Source organism: Salmo salar, chromosome ssa10 (assembly GCF_905237065.1).
Source record: "Salmo salar chromosome ssa10, Ssal_v3.1, whole genome shotgun sequence".
NCBI classification, from domain to species: Eukaryota; Metazoa; Chordata; class Actinopteri; order Salmoniformes; family Salmonidae; genus Salmo; species Salmo salar.
Window position 1 is genome coordinate 77,099,178 of NC_059451.1, and position 18,688 is coordinate 77,117,865.

The window sequence follows — 18,688 nt, forward strand, 5'->3', positions numbered from 1 at the left end:
TCTCATCCTCTGGGTTGCTAGACTTTGTGTACGCCAACTCATACAACCCAACCAACCATCCGACTTTCATTTTTTCCTTAAGTAACCATCTGGCTTATGTAACTAAACCAAACATAACATATCATAATAATATTTACCTATTTATGTTGACTATGTTACGTATAGTGTATGAGACCAGCCTGGCTATGCATGTCTTGAGGGAAGGAACATGCCACCATGCACTTTTGGACTAGGCAAACACTCTGAGCATGAATTATATTAATTCGTCCTAAATAGTCCCTGCACACGTTTTCATGTGTGATCATGGGTTATGGTGATTTGAAACAGTCAATTGAAATAAACTGCTCAGTATGTACGCAACAACTAACAAACATCAGAGAAGCATTAGGTAGCATAGAGTTGGAAAACCAATCACCGTGGTGTTGGGAGTACTGGGTGATTCCACGAGACAAGAAATGCGCTCGCGCTTCCTGTGGTGTTCTTTCAGCACTATGAGCACAAGCTTGCGCCGCATTGGTTTGGCAGTGAGAGCGCGAAGGACCTGATCTCAGTAACCCGCAGGTAAGTCCTACTTAATTGTTGAATTTCTAATAACTATTTATTCTGCGATATGAATCATGTTCCTTATTTAATGTGTTTCGATTTTTGTTTTTATCTTCTACTTCAGCGATAGCCTACAGACTTGAAATTGAGAATATCAGTTTTCGACACACTCACGCTTGTGCAATCAAGTCTTGGACGATAAAATTCATTCATTTTGATAACTTTATCAAATCCATTCATTTAGATAGCTTTAGGCCTATTAAGTGCAAAAACTATTATGTCTACATTTGATTGATATAGCTTTTTTTGCTGTGATGGGTGAATGAACAGGGGCATACTGCAGTTTCACAGCCCACAAGGTCTGAGCAATGACTCAAATAACTTCCTACAATTCTAAAAACAATTCCATGGAGAAAATAGAACAATTTGACTTTTATAGCTAATCTCATGCTATTCTACACATTTTGTCATGAGGCTGAGACAAAATGTTGCTGTTGATTCAACCAGTGTGTTGAATCAAAGTGGGAGGCTGCTTAATCATCACCTGTGGGTCAAATCTTCAAGTCAAAGCCTTTTTGACTAGCTGTTGCAAAGTTGTTGCTTTATGTGTGTAGTCATTTAAAGATAATATATGCTCTGCGCTTAGATATTGTAGTTGATGAGTGGGTCCCAATTGTTGGGTTGAAGAAAACGTTATGGACTCGCTGGGTTGAGTTGATGCTGCATGCCATTACGGTAGTCTACAAGTAAGCCTGTTGGTATATAGCAGTTACTCACCATTTTTTGTAAGGAGGGCACTTTGGGTTGAGACAATCATTCAGAAGGCCGCATAGATCTTTCATTTAGTGTACTTTTTCTTCCAATATGATCAATTATCAATTGAGAGCAAATTCATAGCAAAAGAGTACATGCAATTGATTTGATGTACAGCATATCACAAATATATACATACACACATCAAATAGGCTACATCACATGTATAAGACCCATATTTAGGGTTACCTCGGTAGTTGGATGAGCAAAAATGTCTCTTTTGCTCCTTGATTTCATTCATTAAAAATTTATAATCTGTTGTTGCTATCCTTGTGAGGTAATCCAGGTGTGCATTGGTATGTCTGTTTCTCTGTTTTTGTTTCACAATGTTCATTGTTGAGTCCCCTCTCCTTCCCTCGCATGTTTGGGGCGCTGTCAGTGCACACAGTTGCCAGATTTGACCAGTCAATATTATTATCAGCAAAAAATGTAACAAGGGCTTTCAGAATATCCTCTCCTCGTGTTTGTCCCTGAAGGGGCAGTAAACATAACATTTCCTCTCTGAACAGCTCATTTTGAGGGAACACATAATTAGGCAATGTCACTTACATCAGTGCTTTCGTCAAGCGCAATACTAAAACACGGCGCCACAATATGTCATTAATCAGTTGCTTAGCGATGTCCTCGCCGATGTCTTCTATGAGTCTTGTTATGGTTGAGTCTGAGAGTTGCAGTCCTTTAATTAATTTGCTTTAAAATAGTTTCCTTGTTTGTGAAATCAGCAAACAATATTTCCGCTGAGGCCAAAAAACATTATTTGACAATCTCCACATCTGTGAAGGCCTTCTTGTTTCTTGCGAGGATCCAAGCAATTTTCTCTGCAACAGTGTTAGATTTCTCCATCATTTCTTGTTGTCCTTTGAGCTGTCCTTTGAGTTGGATATGTTTTGTCAAAGTGGGCATTAGAGGTCGACCGATTAATCGGAATGAACGATTAATTAGGGCCGATTTCAAGTTTTCATAACAATCGGAAATCGTTATTTTTGGATGCCGATTTGGCCTATTTTTTAATTTTTTAAAATTATTATTTAGTTTTTTAGACCTTTACTTAACTAGGCAAGTCAGTTAAGAACACATTCTTATTTTCAATGACGGCCTAGGAACGGTGGGTTAACTGCCTTGTTCAGGGGCAGAATGACAGATTTTTACCTTGTCAGCTCAGGGATTCAATCTTGCAACCTTACGGTTAACTAGTCCAACGCTCTAACCACCTGCTTTACATTGCACTCCACGAGGTTACGCGAATGCAGTAAGAAGCCAAGGTAAGTTGCTAGCTAGTGTAACCGATGTGAAATGGCTAACTAGTTAGCGGTGGTGCGCGCTAATAGCGTTTCAATCGGTGACGTCACTCGCTCTGCGACCTTAAGTAGTTGTTCCCCTTGCGCTGCAATATACTGCCATCTGGTGGTGACTAGAAACAATTGCATAAGCTATCGCTTTTGTGGCGCGATGGCTAACAATGCTTCGTGGGGTGTCAGTTGTTGATGTGCGCAGAGGGTCCCTGGCTCGAGCCCAGGTTGGGGTGAGGAGAGGGACAGAAGCTATACTGTTACACTAGCATTAAACTTATCTTATAAAAAACAATCAATCAATCATAATCACTAGTTAACGACACATGGTTGATGATATTACTAGTTTATCTAGCCTGTCCTGCGTCGCATATAATCGCTTAGGTACACGTTGCTCCAACCATAAACATCAATGCCTTTCTTAAAATCAATACACAAGTATATATTTTTAAACCTGCATATTTAGTTAATATTGCCTGCTAACAATTTCTTTTAACTAGGGAAAATGTGTCACTTCTCTTGCAAACAGAGTCAGGGTATATGCAGCAGTTTGGGCCGCCTGGTTCGTTGCGAACTGTGAAGACTATTTCTTCCTAACAAAGACAGCCGACTTCGCCAAACGGGGATGATTTAACAAAAGCGCATTTGCGAAAAAAAGCACAATCGTTGAACAACAGTACCCAACCATAAACATCAATGCCTTTCTTAAAATCAGTACACAGATGTATATATTTTTAAACCTGCATATTTAGCTAAAAGAAATCCAGGTTAGCAGGCAATATTAACCAGGTGAAATTGTGTCATTTTGCATTCATTGCACGCAGTCAGGGTATATGCAACAGTTTGGGCCGCCTGGCTCGTTGCGAACTAATTTGCCAGAATCTTACGTAATTATGACATAACATTGAAGATTGTGCAATGTAACAGGAATAACGTTTTGTTTTCGAGATGATAGTTTCCGGATTCGACCATATTAATGACCTAAGGCTCGTGTTTCTGTGTGTTATTATGTTATAATTAAGTCTATGATTTGATAGAGCAGTCTGACTGAGCAGTGGTAGGTAGCAGCAGGCTCGTAAGCATTCATTCAAAATAGCACTTTTGTGCGTTTTGCCAGCAGCCCTTCGCAATGCATTGCGCTGTTTATGACTTCAAGCCTATCTACTCCTGAGATTAGGCTGGTGTAACCGATGTGAAATGGTTAGCTAGTTAGCCAGGTGCGCGCTAATAGCGTTTCAAACGTCACTCGCTCTGAGACTTGGAGTAGTTGTTTCCCTTACTCTGCATGGGTAACGCTGCTTCGAGGGTGGCTGTTGTCGATGTGTTCCTGGTTCAAGCTCAGGTAGGAGCGAGGAGAGGGACGGAAGCTATACTGTTACACTGGCAATAATAAAGTGCCTTTAAGGACATTCAATAGTCAAAGGTATATGAAATACAAATCGTATAGAGAGAAATAGTCCTATGATTCCTATAATAACTACAACCTAAAACATCTTACCTGGGAATATTGAAGACTCATGTTAAAAGGAACCACCAGCTTTCATATGTTCTCATGTTCTGAGCAAGGAACTTAAACGTTAGCTTCTTCACATGGCACATATTGCACTTTTACTTTCTTATCCAACACTTTGTTTTTGCATTATTTAAACCAAATTGAACATGTTTCATTATTTATTTGAGGCTAAATAGATGTTATTGATGTATTATATTAAGTTAAAATAAGTGTTCATTCAGTATTGTTGTAATTGTCATTATTACAAATAAATAAATAATAAAAATGGGGGGAAAAAAATCGGGCGATTAATCGGCATCGGCTTTTTTGGCCCTCCAATAATCGGTATCGGTATCAGCGTTGACAAATCATAATCGGTCGACCTCTAGTGGGCATGGTGTGACTGGAAACGTTGCTCTAAATTTGCTTGTTTAAAACAATTGACTGCCTTCTGGCAGTCCCATTATGCATTCTAAAAATTACTTGTCTGTCCATTTCTCTTGGAACTTTCTGTGTTCTTCTTGAATCGACCGTATCCTTCTCTTAACCACCGGAGCCACGTTAGCTACGTTAGCTAGCTGCATCTCCCAGCCACCATCTTCCTGATTTTCCTGGTTCTCTCTCCGGTGGTTGTTCGTTCATAGCTGTCAAGTTGTTTTCGAGCTCTTCCCCCTCATTTTCATTGTCTGTAGATTTAAGTTTATTTTTTACAATAAATCAATCCATGTCTACCAGACTGCAAAATTAGCTAGTAGCAAACTGATATGTATTGGTCGCTGTAGCTGAGCAGTTGCGTTCTATTTCGGCAAACGTTCTATTTCGGCGTTTCTGTTCAACAGCAGCGCAATACTGCCATCTATCTGCCGTCCAGGGAACAATAGATACATTAAAGGAAGTGATTCAGGCCTGCATTAAACACATTGAATTGAAATTGTATCATTGTTATGTATTATGAATGGAAAAAAAGAAAATCACTGTGAGCCACAAATGCAGCCCGCTGGCCGAGCAATGAGTACCACTGGTATATAGCCTGCCGTGCCAACCTCTTAGATGTTAAGTCCCCTATTTAGGACTTTGAGTGGTTCTGGACCGGTTCCGACTGACCTTTTGGTGTACAAAGCGCTCTGTAAACATTGCAGTGCCTTATAGTGCCAGCAAGCCCCATCTGTCTGCTTTCTGCTACCACTCTGTCAGTGGAGCTGACTTGAAGGGTTTTACCCCCAACATTTGCATAGGCCAGAAAATGTGACACGTCACTCCCTTTCCAGACAAAGAATAGATTTCATCTCCCATTTTCATCTCTGAAGGACGGAGCCCAGCCTTGGAGATAGCATATTAAAGGGGACAGTCTAACCAATCCACCAGTTGTGATATTTTCTGCCAGATTTTAAGCTCTCAACATGAAAAAATGTAATGTTGTAGCATTGAAACATGACCACTGTCTCTCGGTCAAACGGGGACAAAATCACTTTATGTGTAAAGCTGAACTTGTAATGAGTCTGCAGACATTCAAATGTTCTCTTTGTGTCACTCAGAGGAGGCTTGGCAGAAAATGCTCTGTCATCAGTTATATGAAATGGGGTCAAATTTGTACTGTCACTAAATATGATCATATTTATTTTACAGTTATAATGAAGGTGAAATATTATAGTAAGTTGTTTATAATTTGATTGTCACTATATTTAGAAAGCATTGGTCCTTTACCCTGGAAAGCATTTCAGTCATTTACCCCACTTTTGTTAAATAGGAAAACAATCATATGTAATATTTTAATAATATTTGTACGATGTACCTGAGCTTGTGTCCTCAAAAGTGAGTACATGTCAGCATTTTACTGCAATTTACAGCAATGAACTTATTTTTTTACAGTAGAACTATGCAGCATTACTAGTTATTGTTGATGGCCATCTCATGAAAAATTATTACTTTTGGGTATTATTTAGGTGAAAATCGACATTTTCCCATTACGTTCAAAAGTTCTAGGTCAAGAAATGTATCACATTTTCTCAATACTAAGTCAGAATATCCATCATAAATTAGTCGGCTACTAGCATAGAACTATACCTTTTGTGAGGCTAGAACAACTCTACCATTTATGATAGAAATGTTCGCATTTCACATCTGGAGTTTAGGAGGTGGTTAATGATTTTGCGCTGTTCACCACAGAAGAGAACGTGCAGCACAAGTGCATGCATTCTTAGGCCTACTCATGCTATGCTAGATATGGTTAAACGGCATGCTTCATTTGTGCAGCGATAGTTTCTTTTAAAGAGTTATAGATCATTTGCTTTATAACTGTAACAAACATTATTGTTTGGTATTTTGTACATTTGGTATTTAGTAAAAAAAAAACGAAAAAAAACAACAACTATTTAGACCAATGTAGGAGTGCACAATGCACATCTTGCACATTTTTCTCTCACTGCCATGTTACTCTTTGGGATGAGAGTGACTGGCTGGAGAGGGCACACACTGTTTTCCCAGGTAGCAATCAGTATCTGGTTAAAAGGTAAGAACGATCAGAGTAAGGGCCGGAACTGTCCGACAGCTATGTCACACAATTGTAATGTGCACATGGAGCCTCGATTGATCAGGCGCAACATTTTTATGATTCTGTAATCACGAGGGGCACTCTAAAGAGAATTGTCATTTGTACCAAAAAGTATTCTGAGTCTTAAATAAGTGTGGATAATGAGTTTTTATGTAGGCAACAATGAAAGAAAAGACAGTAAGCCAATCTCTCAGTTCCGGAAGAAAGGACGGGCATGTTTTCATTTTACAGACTAGCAGCCAGCGCACACACACACACACACACACACACACACACACTGTTTCTGTCATTGTAGTCGATGCTATTGTGCGACAATATATCTGTAAGGCTGTAGGGTACGTTGCTGTGTCGATTCTTATGTGGTTTACTGTATATCTATGGATTATGTAAAAAAACATATCTATGGATTATGTAGAAAACATCACAGTAATTTAAATTCACATCAGGGTAAGGATAAGAGTCATTGCAAATGCAATAGCTTACTACATGATAATACAATTCTTTGATGTTTTTATCAAGCACAGTCACAGCTTTGTAGACAGTTTTTGCAGATGTGCGTATGTTTTGAAGAGTTCACAGTTTTCAAAGGGAGATTCCTTGCTGTGTGTGTGTGTGTGTGTGTGTGTGTGTGTGTGTGTGTGTGTGTGTGTGTGTGTGTGTGTGTGTGTGTGTGTGTGTGCCTGTGCATGGGTGCATGCTTAAGTGCAGAGGTATTAAAATCCTTCCCTGGAGGTCTGGCATACTGCTGGTTTTCTCTTCTACCTAATAATTCATTGTATCCACTTGGTGTCCCAGGTCTAAAACAGTCCCTGATTAGAGGGGAAGAATGAAAAAGCATTAGAACTGACTTCGAGGTCCAGATTTGAATTTGACGCCTTTAGTGTGTCGTGTGCACATACACTACATGACCAAAAGTTTGTGGACCCCTGCTCATCTAACATCTCATTCTAAAATCATGGGCAATAATATGGTGTTGGTCCCTCCTTTGCTGCTATAACAGCCTCCACTCTTCTGGGAAGGTGTTCCACTAGAGTTTGGAACATTGCTGCGGGAACTTGCTTCCATTCAGCCACGAGCAATAGTGAGGTCGGGCACTGATGTTGAGCTATTAGGCCTGGATCGCAGTCGGCATTCCAATTCATCCCAAAGGTGTTAAATGGGGTTGAGGTCAGGGCTCTGTGTAGACCAGTCAAGTTATTCTACACTGATCTCGACAAACCATTTCTGTATGGTCCTCGCTTTGTGCACGGGGGCATTGTCATGCTGAAACAGGAAAGGGCCTTCCCTAAACTGTTCCCACTAAGTTGGAAGCACAGAATTATTTAGAATGTCATTGTATGCTGTAGCGTTAAGATTTCCCTTTAATGGAACTAAGGGGCCTAGCCCAAACCATGAAAAACAGCCCTAGACCATTATTCCTCCTCCACCAAACTTTACAGTTGGTGCTATGCATTGGGGCAGGTAGTGTTCTCCTGGCATCCACCAAACCCAGATTTGTCTGTCGGAATGCCAGATGGTGAAGTGTGATTCATCACTTCAGAGAACGCATTTCCACTGCTTTACACCACTCCCGCCGACACTTGGCATTGCATATGGTGATCTTAGGCTTGTGTGCGGCTGCTCGGCCATGGAAACCCATTTCATGAAGCTCCTGAAAACAGTTATTGTGCTGACATTGCTTCCAGAGGCAGTTTGGAACTCTGTAGTGAGTGTTGCAACTGAGGACAGACGATTTTTACCTGTTACATGCTTCAGCACTCGGCAGTCCCGCTCTGTGAGCTTATGTGGCCTATCACTTCGTGGTTGGGCTGTTATTGCTCCTAGACTTTTCCACTTCACAATAACAGTATTTACAGTTGACCGGGGCAGCTCTAGCAGAGCAGAAATTTGACGAACGGACTTGTTGGAAAGCTGGCATGCTATGGCGGTGCCACGTTGAACGCCACTGAGCTCTCCAGGAAGGCCATTCTACTGCCAATCTTTTCCTATGGGGATTGCATGGCTGTGTGCTCAATTTTATAGACCTGTCAGCAATAGGTGTGGCTGAAATAGCCAAATCCACTAATTTGAAGGGTGTCCACATACTTTTGTGTATATATAGTGTATGTGTTTGAGAAAGAGCGAGGAGAAACAGCATATGTGACTTTGTGTGTGGTCGTATGCCTTTCTTATAGAGTGGGGTCCGGAATTATTGGATCCCTTGATACAGATGAGCAAAAAATCACTATAAAATAAATAATACAAATACTGAGCTATGCTACAATTTTTAAAATTGTTTTATACTAATACAATTGCTCAGAGATAGAGATTTTGTTTAACAAGTAATCCACCATTGGTATGCGTGGCCAAATAGCTCTATTTTCATGTCATCTGACCATAGCACCACCTGGAGTTTGCTAAATGGCATTGGCACTTGGATTGGAACCGGTGTTATGGTCATATGACACGAAAATAGAGTTTTTGGCCACGTTCACCAATGGTGGGTTTGGTCTTAGAAAGAACAATGCTCATGCAGAAAATAACTAATTCATACTGTAAAATATGGTTGTGGATCTTTGATATTATGCGGTATTTTTCTTCCACTGGTCCTGGGGCCCTTGTTAAGGTCAATGGCATCATGAACTTTAGCGAGTACCAGAATATTCTAGCCAAAAACCTAGTTGCCTCTGCCAGGAGTCTGAAACTTGGCCGCAAGTGGATCTTCAAGCAAGATAATATCCCCAAGCACACATTTAAATCTTCAAAGAAAAATCTAAATTTTTCAATGGCCATCTCAGTCTCCGGACTTGAACCTTATTAAAAAGATGTGGTTTGAAATAAAGAGGGCAGCCCATAAACTCAGTTTAAGGTTATCAAGGATTGAGAAATATTTTGTATGGAGGAATGGTCTAAGAAACCCTTCCAATGTGTTCTCCAATCTCATAAAACATTTTAAAAAGAGGCTCAGTGGCGTTATCTTGCAAGGGGAGGGTGCTGGAGTATTGAAAAATCTTTCTCTGGGCAATTGTATTAGCATAAGATAATACAGTTGTTGCATTTGTTTTTGCATACAATATACCTCTGTACTTATTTATTTTATACAGTCTTCTTTATCAAGGGATCCAGTAATTCCGGACCTCTCTGTATATGTTTAATGACTTATGTGCCTGTGTCTAATAGAGAGCTCAACCCTACATTGTGTAACAGATTAATTGTATTTCCCTCTGTCTCACATCACAAACAGGGTCTTTTGAGCATGTGATGCCAAGGATTGCAGAGAGAGATCACCACTGTCCAGCCAGTGTGAGAAATTCAGCCTATCTTCTCTCCAGCTCCCTTATCACTCAAACTACACCCCCTTCCCAGTGATGCCAGGGACATGCATCAGCAGCTCTTTGAAGCCAAGAGGTAATCATCCCTAACCCTACGCTGATTTAGAGAGGAGGGGCACCCATGGTACGCCCCACCCTGTGCACCCACCACCACCCACCAGCTGCCTGCTGCTCCGATCTTCCAGTGCTACACCATCCCTCCCCTGACCCACTATCCCACTCACCCGCACTGCTACCACCATGGCCAGGGAGTCCAAACACCCCTCCCTCTCCCGTTACTGCTTCCTCATCCTACTGACTACCAAATGCTACTGGCTGTTGGTCTCTGCCACTCAGAAGGTCTCGGACCCGCAGCTGCCTCTGCAGGAGTACGCCCACTCTATCCGGCTGGACGGTGACATCATGCTGGGTGGCCTATTCCCTGTGCACTCCCGTGGCGAGAGAGGAGTGCCCTGCGGGGAGCTGAAGAAGGAGAAGGGCATTCATAGGCTGGAAGCCATGCTGTTTGCCATTGACCTGATCAACAAGGACCCAGAGCTGCTACCGAACGTGACCCTAGGGGCGCGTATCCTGGACACGTGTTCCAGAGACACCTATGCCCTGGAACAGTCACTGACCTTCGTCCAGGCACTCATCGAGAGGGATGGCTCGGACGTGCGCTGCGCCAACGGGGACGCACCCATCTTTGCCAAGCCGGATAAGGTGGTCGGGGTCATAGGGGCAGCGGCTAGCTCGGTGTCCATCATGGTGGCCAACATCCTGCGGCTCTTCAAGGTGAGGATTCTGTTTCCGCTATTTGAAAATGGGATTGTGTTTATTTTTCCAAAGTCCTTGTTCTCAGTATTATTTAAGCTTAGGTTTGACTCAGGCTATGATCTAGCCTACTCTGAAGGCTGTGAAAAGGTCAAAGATTTATGACGAGTCATCCCTTCAAGGTTCGGTTGGTTAGCGTAGCAGGCTTGTTCCGCTGTCTTGGACATTAGAATGCAGATGGGGCTTCGATAGGCTCTGGCTTGGTGGGGTGTCATCATAAAAACATTATGCAACGGCTTTTATTTAGATAACTATTTTCCTCTCCCAAGCTAGTGGCTGGGGTTTTGTTAAAAATTGAGAGATTTTCTAGACACAACCATCATCATCCTGTCACATTGCCAATGGGTATTAGTAAGGTTGACAATATTGCTCTGGCATTGAGACGTTTGGCCTGTGTGCTTGGCATGTTCGCTATTGAAGCAGATAAAGCTCAATTACCCGATACCCCGTTAGAATATAGTCAGCGTTATTAAAATATGTTTTACTTCTAGCTCCAGAAGGCTGGAAACTATCATTGGTAGCTTATAACAGATCTTGCATGCCAATCAGGTCTGAATGTCAGCAGCTGACCAGTGGTAGACACACGAAAAGGTCAAACCAATGATGCGAAACGACTGACTACGATATGGAGTCTTGGTTCCCAGAGGGAAGTGAATGAGATGTACTTTAGCACATAGTTGTTGGAATATGTACTGTCAGCCTGACAAGGTGTATTGTTCTCCATAGCTATGTATTAGTCCCATTCTTTTGTCTGGGCTAATCAAGTGAACTGTCCAAAAGGAAACATATATACTATGCCCAATGTTTCTGTGATTTAATTGACCTTGATCGTGATAATTGGAATTGGTAGATTACTTGTTAGATATTACTGCATGGTCGGAACTAGAAGCACAAGCATTTCGCTACACTTGCATTAACACCTGCTAACCATGTGTATGTGACAAATAAATGTGATTTGATTTGATCGTGATATTGCAGCATATTGCTCTCAAAACAGCTTAATCTTCTGTCTCCCTTCTTTGTAATACAGAAAGCAACTGCTCTGGATCTAAAAATACAATGTGGGAAATGTGATAGACCTGCATTGATATGTTGCATTAATCTAATACAGCCATTATCCTTTTCATGGTCAGCACAGATATTACTTACCCAACATGGAGGAGAGTGTAAATATTTAGTGATCTGCTTGAGGAGAAAAGGTGAAAGTGGAGAATGACCCCGACAGTTTGAATCTCCAGCCTAAAGCAGTGGCATGAGCAATGTGTTGACTGTAATTTAAAATACTGATGGAATAGCAGGTAGCATCAGAGGTCAGAACAAGAGAGAAGAAGGGCCTGACAGGCTGATAGGTGCTGCCCTAAGAAAGTGGATAATGTAAACTATCTGCTAGGTGCAGTACATTATGTGAACCACAACCCATTGTTTTGAACAAGTTTAAATTCTTTCACCCAGTTCTTACTTCAGACCTCCCCACACCCACACCCCTCCATTTGACACCTCCCGGTGACAATGCAAGTCTCAGAAAAAACAACATATCAATGTCTGGTGAAGGATATGTTACATCCTGGACACTAAAGCTCTGATTTTACACTCCATTGACTCCATAGAAGGCTTCTGAGGGGAGGAGGATGGCTCATAAGAATGGCTGGAATGGAGTGGAAGAGATGTGTTTGATACCATTCCATTTATTCCGTTCCAGCCATTACTATGAGCCCGTCCTTCCCAATTAAGGAGCAACCAGTCACCTGTGATTGACTCCCATAAACAGACTAACTGTGCTTTCTTCACTATCGATCCATGTGCTGAGGGGCTGGCCCAATTACAGTCTTAGTAATGGAGTGGATATGCATAGCTTCATCCTCATGACAAGATGAACTCTGAATTGTTTTCCCCTAAGTGCTGCTCCGTGATCAGCTTTCTCTTTCACCCAATCCCAACCTTTAACAATTGGGGTTAGTGGTGATGTAGTTGCAGTTTAAATGGATGTAGACCTCGGGGAGATCCCATTGACCTGTCATTCCAAACTGGGATTCCTCAATTAATCAAGTTCCAAGTCACAACCAGTCTGTGCAGGATAAAACCATGTTTGAAGTTCGAAATGCCTCCCTATAGAGTTAAGAAATCCATTAATTCCCATCCAAAGTGTACAAAACCAAATGGATTTGATCATCCATAATTTACACACATTCAGTATTACTGTGCACTATATTTGTGTAATTAGATTTTGGGACAACAGTGTTAGAAACTGACTAATTGCCTTGAGCATACAGTAGGGGAAAAAAGTATTTGATCCCCTGCTGATTTTGTACGTTTGCCCACTGACAAAGAAATGATCAGTCTATAATTTTAATAGTAGGTTTATTTGAACAGTGAGAGACAGAATAACAACAAAAAAATGCAGAAAAACGCATGTCAAAAAGTTTATAAATTGATTTGCATTTTAATGAGGGAAATAAGTATTTGACCCCCTCTCAATCGGAAAGATTTCTGGCTCCCAGGTGTCTTTTATACAGGTAACGAGCTGAGATTAGGAGCACACTTTTAAAGGGAGTTTGACGGTGCCATGCACTGTCAAATCTTGGGTGAGAACCTCCTTCCCTCGGCCAGGGCATTGAAAATGGGTCGTGGATGGGTATTCCAGCATGACAATGACCCAAAACACACGGCCAAGGCAACAAAGGAGTGGCTCAAGAAGAAGCACAGTGGCCTAGCCAGTCTCCAGACCTTAATCCCATAGAAAATCTGTGGAGGGAGCTGAAGGTTCGAGTTGCCAAACGTCAGCCTCGAAACCTTAATGACTTGGAGAAGATCTGCAAAGAGGAGTGGGACAAAATCCCTCCTGAGATATGTGCAAACCTGGTGGCCAACTACAAGAAACGTCTGACCTCTGTGATTGCCAACAAGGGTTTTGCCAGTAAGTACTAAGTCATGTTTTGCAGAGGGGTCAAATACTTATTTCCCTCATTAAAATCCAAATCATTTTATAAAATTTTTGACATGCGTTTTTCTGGATTTTTTTATTGTTATTCTGTCTCTCACTGTTCAAATAAACCTACCATTAAAATTATAGACTGATCAATTCTTTGTAAGTGGGCAAACGTACAAAATCAGCAGGAGATCAAATACTTTTTTCCCCCACTGTAGCCACGTGAAGTAGTTTGGGGGTGGGGGTGCTGCGATTGTTTTCCAGGTTCCTTATGTCAATTCTGATATGGTCTATTCATTCCTTTTCCATTTTAGTAGACCCTCTTATACAGAGCAACTTACAGTAGTGAGTGCATACATTTTCATACTGGTCCCCCATGGGAATCAAACCTACACCCTCATGCTCTACCAACTGAGCCACATCATCACAAACCACTTGATGTCTCAATGTACTCAATTACTGTATTGTGTAGTGGCTGATTTGTAGGGGTCCAGATTTTGCAGCTCTTTCAGAACATAAGCTATCTGGATTTGAGTGAAGGAGAAATGGCAGAGGCTTGGGCGAGTTGGTGTGGAGGGCTGTTGATCGGGGTAGGGGTAGCCAGGTGGAATGCATGGCCAGCCGTAGAAAAATACTTATTGAAATTCTCAATTATAGTGGATTTATCGGTGGAGACAGTGCAGTGGGCAGCTGGGAGGAGGTTCTCTTATTCTCCATGGACTTTACAGTGTCACAGAACTTTTTAGAGTTTGTGCTACAGGATGCACATTTCTGCTTGAAAAAGCTAGCCTTAGCTTTCCTAACTGCCTGTGTATATTGGTTCCTAACTTCCCTGAAAAGTTCCATATCACGGGGGCTATTAGATGCTAATGCAGAACGCCACAGGATGTTTTTGTGCTGGTCATGGGCAGTCAGGTCTGGAGAGAACCAAGGGCTATATCTGTTCCTGGTTCTACATTTTTTGAGTGGGGCATGCTTATTTAAGATGGTGAGGAAGGCACTTTTAAAGAATAACTAGGCATCCTCTACTGACGGGATGAGGTCAATATCCTTCCACGATACCCGGGCCAGGTCAATTAGAAAGGCCTGTTCGCTGATGTGTTTTATGGAGTGTTTGACAGTGATGAGGGTGGTCGTTTGACGGCAGACCCATTACAGATGCAGGCAATGAGGCAGTGATCGCTGAGATCTTGGTTGAAAACAGCAGAGGTGTATTTGGAGGGCAAGTTGGTTAGGATGATATCTATGAGGGTGCCCGTGTTTACGGATTTCGGGTTGTACCTGGTGGGTTCCTTGATAATTTGTGTGAGATTGAGGGCATCAAGCTGAGATTGTAGGATGGCCGGGGTGTTAAGCATGTCCCAGTTTAGGTCACCTATCAGCACGAGCTCTGAAAATAGATGGGGGGCAATCAATTCACATATGGTGTCCAGGGCACAGCTGGGGGCAGAGGGTGGTCTATAGCAAGCGGCAACGGTGAGAAACTTGTTTCTGGAAAGGTGAATTTTTAAAAGTAGATGCTCGAATTGTTTGGGTAAAGACCTGGATAGTAAGGCTATCTCTGCAGTAGATTGCAACACCGCCCCCTTTTGGCAGCTCTATCTTGTCGGAAAATGTTATAGTTAGGGATGGAAATTTCAGGGGTTTTGGTGGTCTTCCTAAGCCAGGATTCAGACATGGCAAGGACATCTGGGTTGGCAGGGTGTGCTAAAACAGTGAATAAAACAAACTTAGGGAGGAGGCTTCTAATGTTAACGTGCATGAAACCAAGGCTTTTACGGTTACAGAAGTCAACAAATGAGAGCATCTGGGGAGTAGGAGTGGAGCTAGGCACTGCAGGGCCTGGATTAACCTCTACATCACCAGAGGACCAGAGGAGGAGTAGGATAAGGGTACGGCTAAAGGCTATCAGAACTTGTCGTCTAGTACGTTCGGAACAGAGAGTAAAAGGAGCAGGTTTCTGGGCTCGATAGAATAGATTCAAGGCATAATGTACAGACAAAGGTATGGTAGGATGTGAGTACATTGGAGGTAAACCTAGGCACTGAGTAATGATGAGAGAGATATTGTCTCTAGAGATGTTTAAACCAGGTGATGTCACTGCATATGTGGGAGGGGGAACTAAATGGTTGGTTAAGGTATATTGAGCAGGGCTTGAGGCTCTACAGTGAAATAAGACAATTACATTTACATTTTAGTCATTTAGCAGACGCTCTTATCCAGAGCGACTTACAGTAGTGAATGCATACATTTCATTTAATACATTTTTTTTATTTTTTTGTTCCCGTACTGGTCCCCCGTGGGAATCGAACCCACAACCCTGGCGTTGCAAACACCATGCTCTACCAACTGAGCCACACGGGACCATCATTAATCATTAACCAGGACAGTAATGGACAAGGCATATTGATATTAGGGAGAGGCATGCGTAGCTGGGTGATCATAGGGGTCCAGTGAGTGGTTGGGCTGGCTGGAGACACGGCGATTCAGACAGCTAGCAGGCCGGGGCTAGCAAAAGGGCCTTAGAGGGACGTCTCAATGGAGGAAAGTCAGTTTTAGCCTCCGTGTGCGGTGACGTCGATAGACCAGTCGTGATGGATTAGTAGGGTTCCGAGTAGCAGAGGGGTCCAAGTCCAATTGGCAAAATAGGTATCATTGCCCAAGAAATTGGCCGATGGATCTATTCAGCTAACAGTCCAATATGCTCTAGACAGCTAGCGGTGACCAGCCTATGTACAATACAGGAATGTACATTTACATTAAGTGGTTTGTAAGGGTGGTAAATTAATGCTGCACAAAAAGTGGCTGTCATTTGATAAAGGAAAATGTTTTACATAATGCAAATGTTTTGTGTCTTTCACATAGCTCTGCACCTTTTAATGTTAATTTTTGAGGACAGGGTTTTGTTCTTTCTGGATTCCAATGAATAACAATCACAATTCCAACTATTGAATCCTGCAAGATACACTTCTTAACGATTTGACACGTACCAACAAACTGGTGTGATCATTCTACAGTGGTCCTTGCAACGTACGCTCAAACCTGTGTGATTAGAACGCTTATTTAGACCGTCCAGTTTCGATTGACACAACAGTCAGCATTTGAGCTGGCGACACAGTTTTTTCACAGTAACATTTTTCACAAATACAGTCCTTACAAAGTTATATCTTGAATGTGACCAGTTTATTTTTGGATGCAATGTTCAGACATTCACAGAAGTAGCGACAGCCTAACACAATCATCCAAACCTGAAAATGTAAGCTACATTAGTTCTAACGCTGAGGAAAGATTGACGTAACACAAGAGGTCATATTTAGCTAACTCTCGGCTGACAGAAACCACAATATAACTTAGCTTATAGCAATTACTATTTACAATTCATCACATCACAGGTGAGCTCACCATTGATTAAATTAATTGAGTAAAACACTTTCTAAAAATCGAAAGTAATCCGACGATGGGTAGTTTGTGCGTGCCACCATGTTTGTTTGTTTCACATCAACCAAAGATAATAAGAGGAGGCAAGATGAGTTAGGACTGTTTGCAGTATGGATGTTGTCTACAATCATTCACTTATGGAAGTTTGCTTGAAAAAGATGAGTGAACCATTCCGTCACCTCATTATGACATCTTTGGTCTGACAGACGTTTATGTGACACCCAGAATGCATTGTATTATGTCAACAAACATGGCACCAGACATAGCTGGCAAAAAGCTTAGCTTTGGTCCCGTGTGGCTCAGTTGGTAGAGCATGGTGTTTGCAACGCCAGGGTTGTGGGTTCGATTCCCACGGGGGACCAGTGCGGAGAAAAACATTTATGATATATATGCATTCACTACTGTAAGTCGCTCTGGATAAGAGCATCTGCTAAATGACTAAAATGTAGCTCATCATAATCAGTACAACCTTCAAAAACATATTTTACACACTTCATAGGTGTCCGTTAAAATCTATGCAAATATCGGAATGCATTATTTGTCACCAGAACTTAAAAACGTGAATAAAACTGTAAATACATTATGCTCCATACATACATACTATATGAATAGAAATGACAACACGATATACAGAAAATAAAGCACTTACTTTGATAGGAACGCACACATGTCCAAAGTTATTATTTGAAAGTAAAACAACAATGAAGGCAATGCAAGAGCCAGCCAGAAAAAATGCCACGGGGAAAAAGTTAGTGCAAGACTGCAGAAATGTCTGCATACTTGATCGAAAAGAGAAGTTTGTCTGGCTCATTAAAGCCTCAAACATAAATTGTCCGCAACAGTGAAATGGGCTACTTCTGTGAATTAATTAGGAGGTGGAACACTCCTCAATTCAAACTGTTGTGCGAAAAGAAAACTTGTTAGAAAATAATTTCAAATTGACAAGTTGAAACATAACCCCGCTGCCTGCTAATTATCTATAGGCTAACTGTCCTGTTGTGTATCAATCCTGTTTTGAAGCAGTGAGTGCATTCTGACATCACGTGCATAAAACAACTCACACTGGGGTGACTGTTAGAGATATTTGGAACTCACGCGTGAAAAGGTTGATTATACAACTATCTTTTTTGCCAAAGCGGAGATGCTGAAATTATGTTTTTGTATGCGCTACAGACATCTATATCGGTCCGCTAATAGTAATAAAGTACCAGTGCACTACTTTTGTGAAAGAAATATTCAGGGGGTGCTGCACCCCTACTCCCCGAGGCTATGGAGTTGAGCATGTTTTAGTATGTTTATAATCATATAACAAAGGGGGCCTGTCTCTGAGACAGAAGGTTTTAATAAGGGTGAGATTGGAGGCATGTGTTAGATTTAATAGATTGTAAACTACTGCCCTATGACGTTGTCTTATATAATGTTTTTATATCATTATTATGCTCTCAGTATGTTATAGCTTCACTTATATATCATTATTCTCTCAATATTTGTTGCATCAATATATTCACTTGA

At 41.6% G+C, this 18,688-nt stretch overlaps 1 protein-coding gene across 1 annotated transcript in view; it reads left to right on the top strand.

The window, feature by feature from the left end:
- The first annotated feature begins 206 nt into the window (after window positions 1–206).
- LOC106561032 (metabotropic glutamate receptor 8) overlaps window positions 207–18,688 on the top strand; it is a 263,039-nt gene continuing 244,557 nt past the window's right edge. The window contains exons 1-2 of the mRNA XM_014124591.1: window positions 207–561; window positions 9,912–10,773. Coding sequence (XP_013980066.1) covers window positions 10,240–10,773 — 534 coding nt within the window. The 5' untranslated portion in view covers window positions 207–561; window positions 9,912–10,239. The remainder of the gene's footprint in view (window positions 562–9,911; window positions 10,774–18,688) is intronic.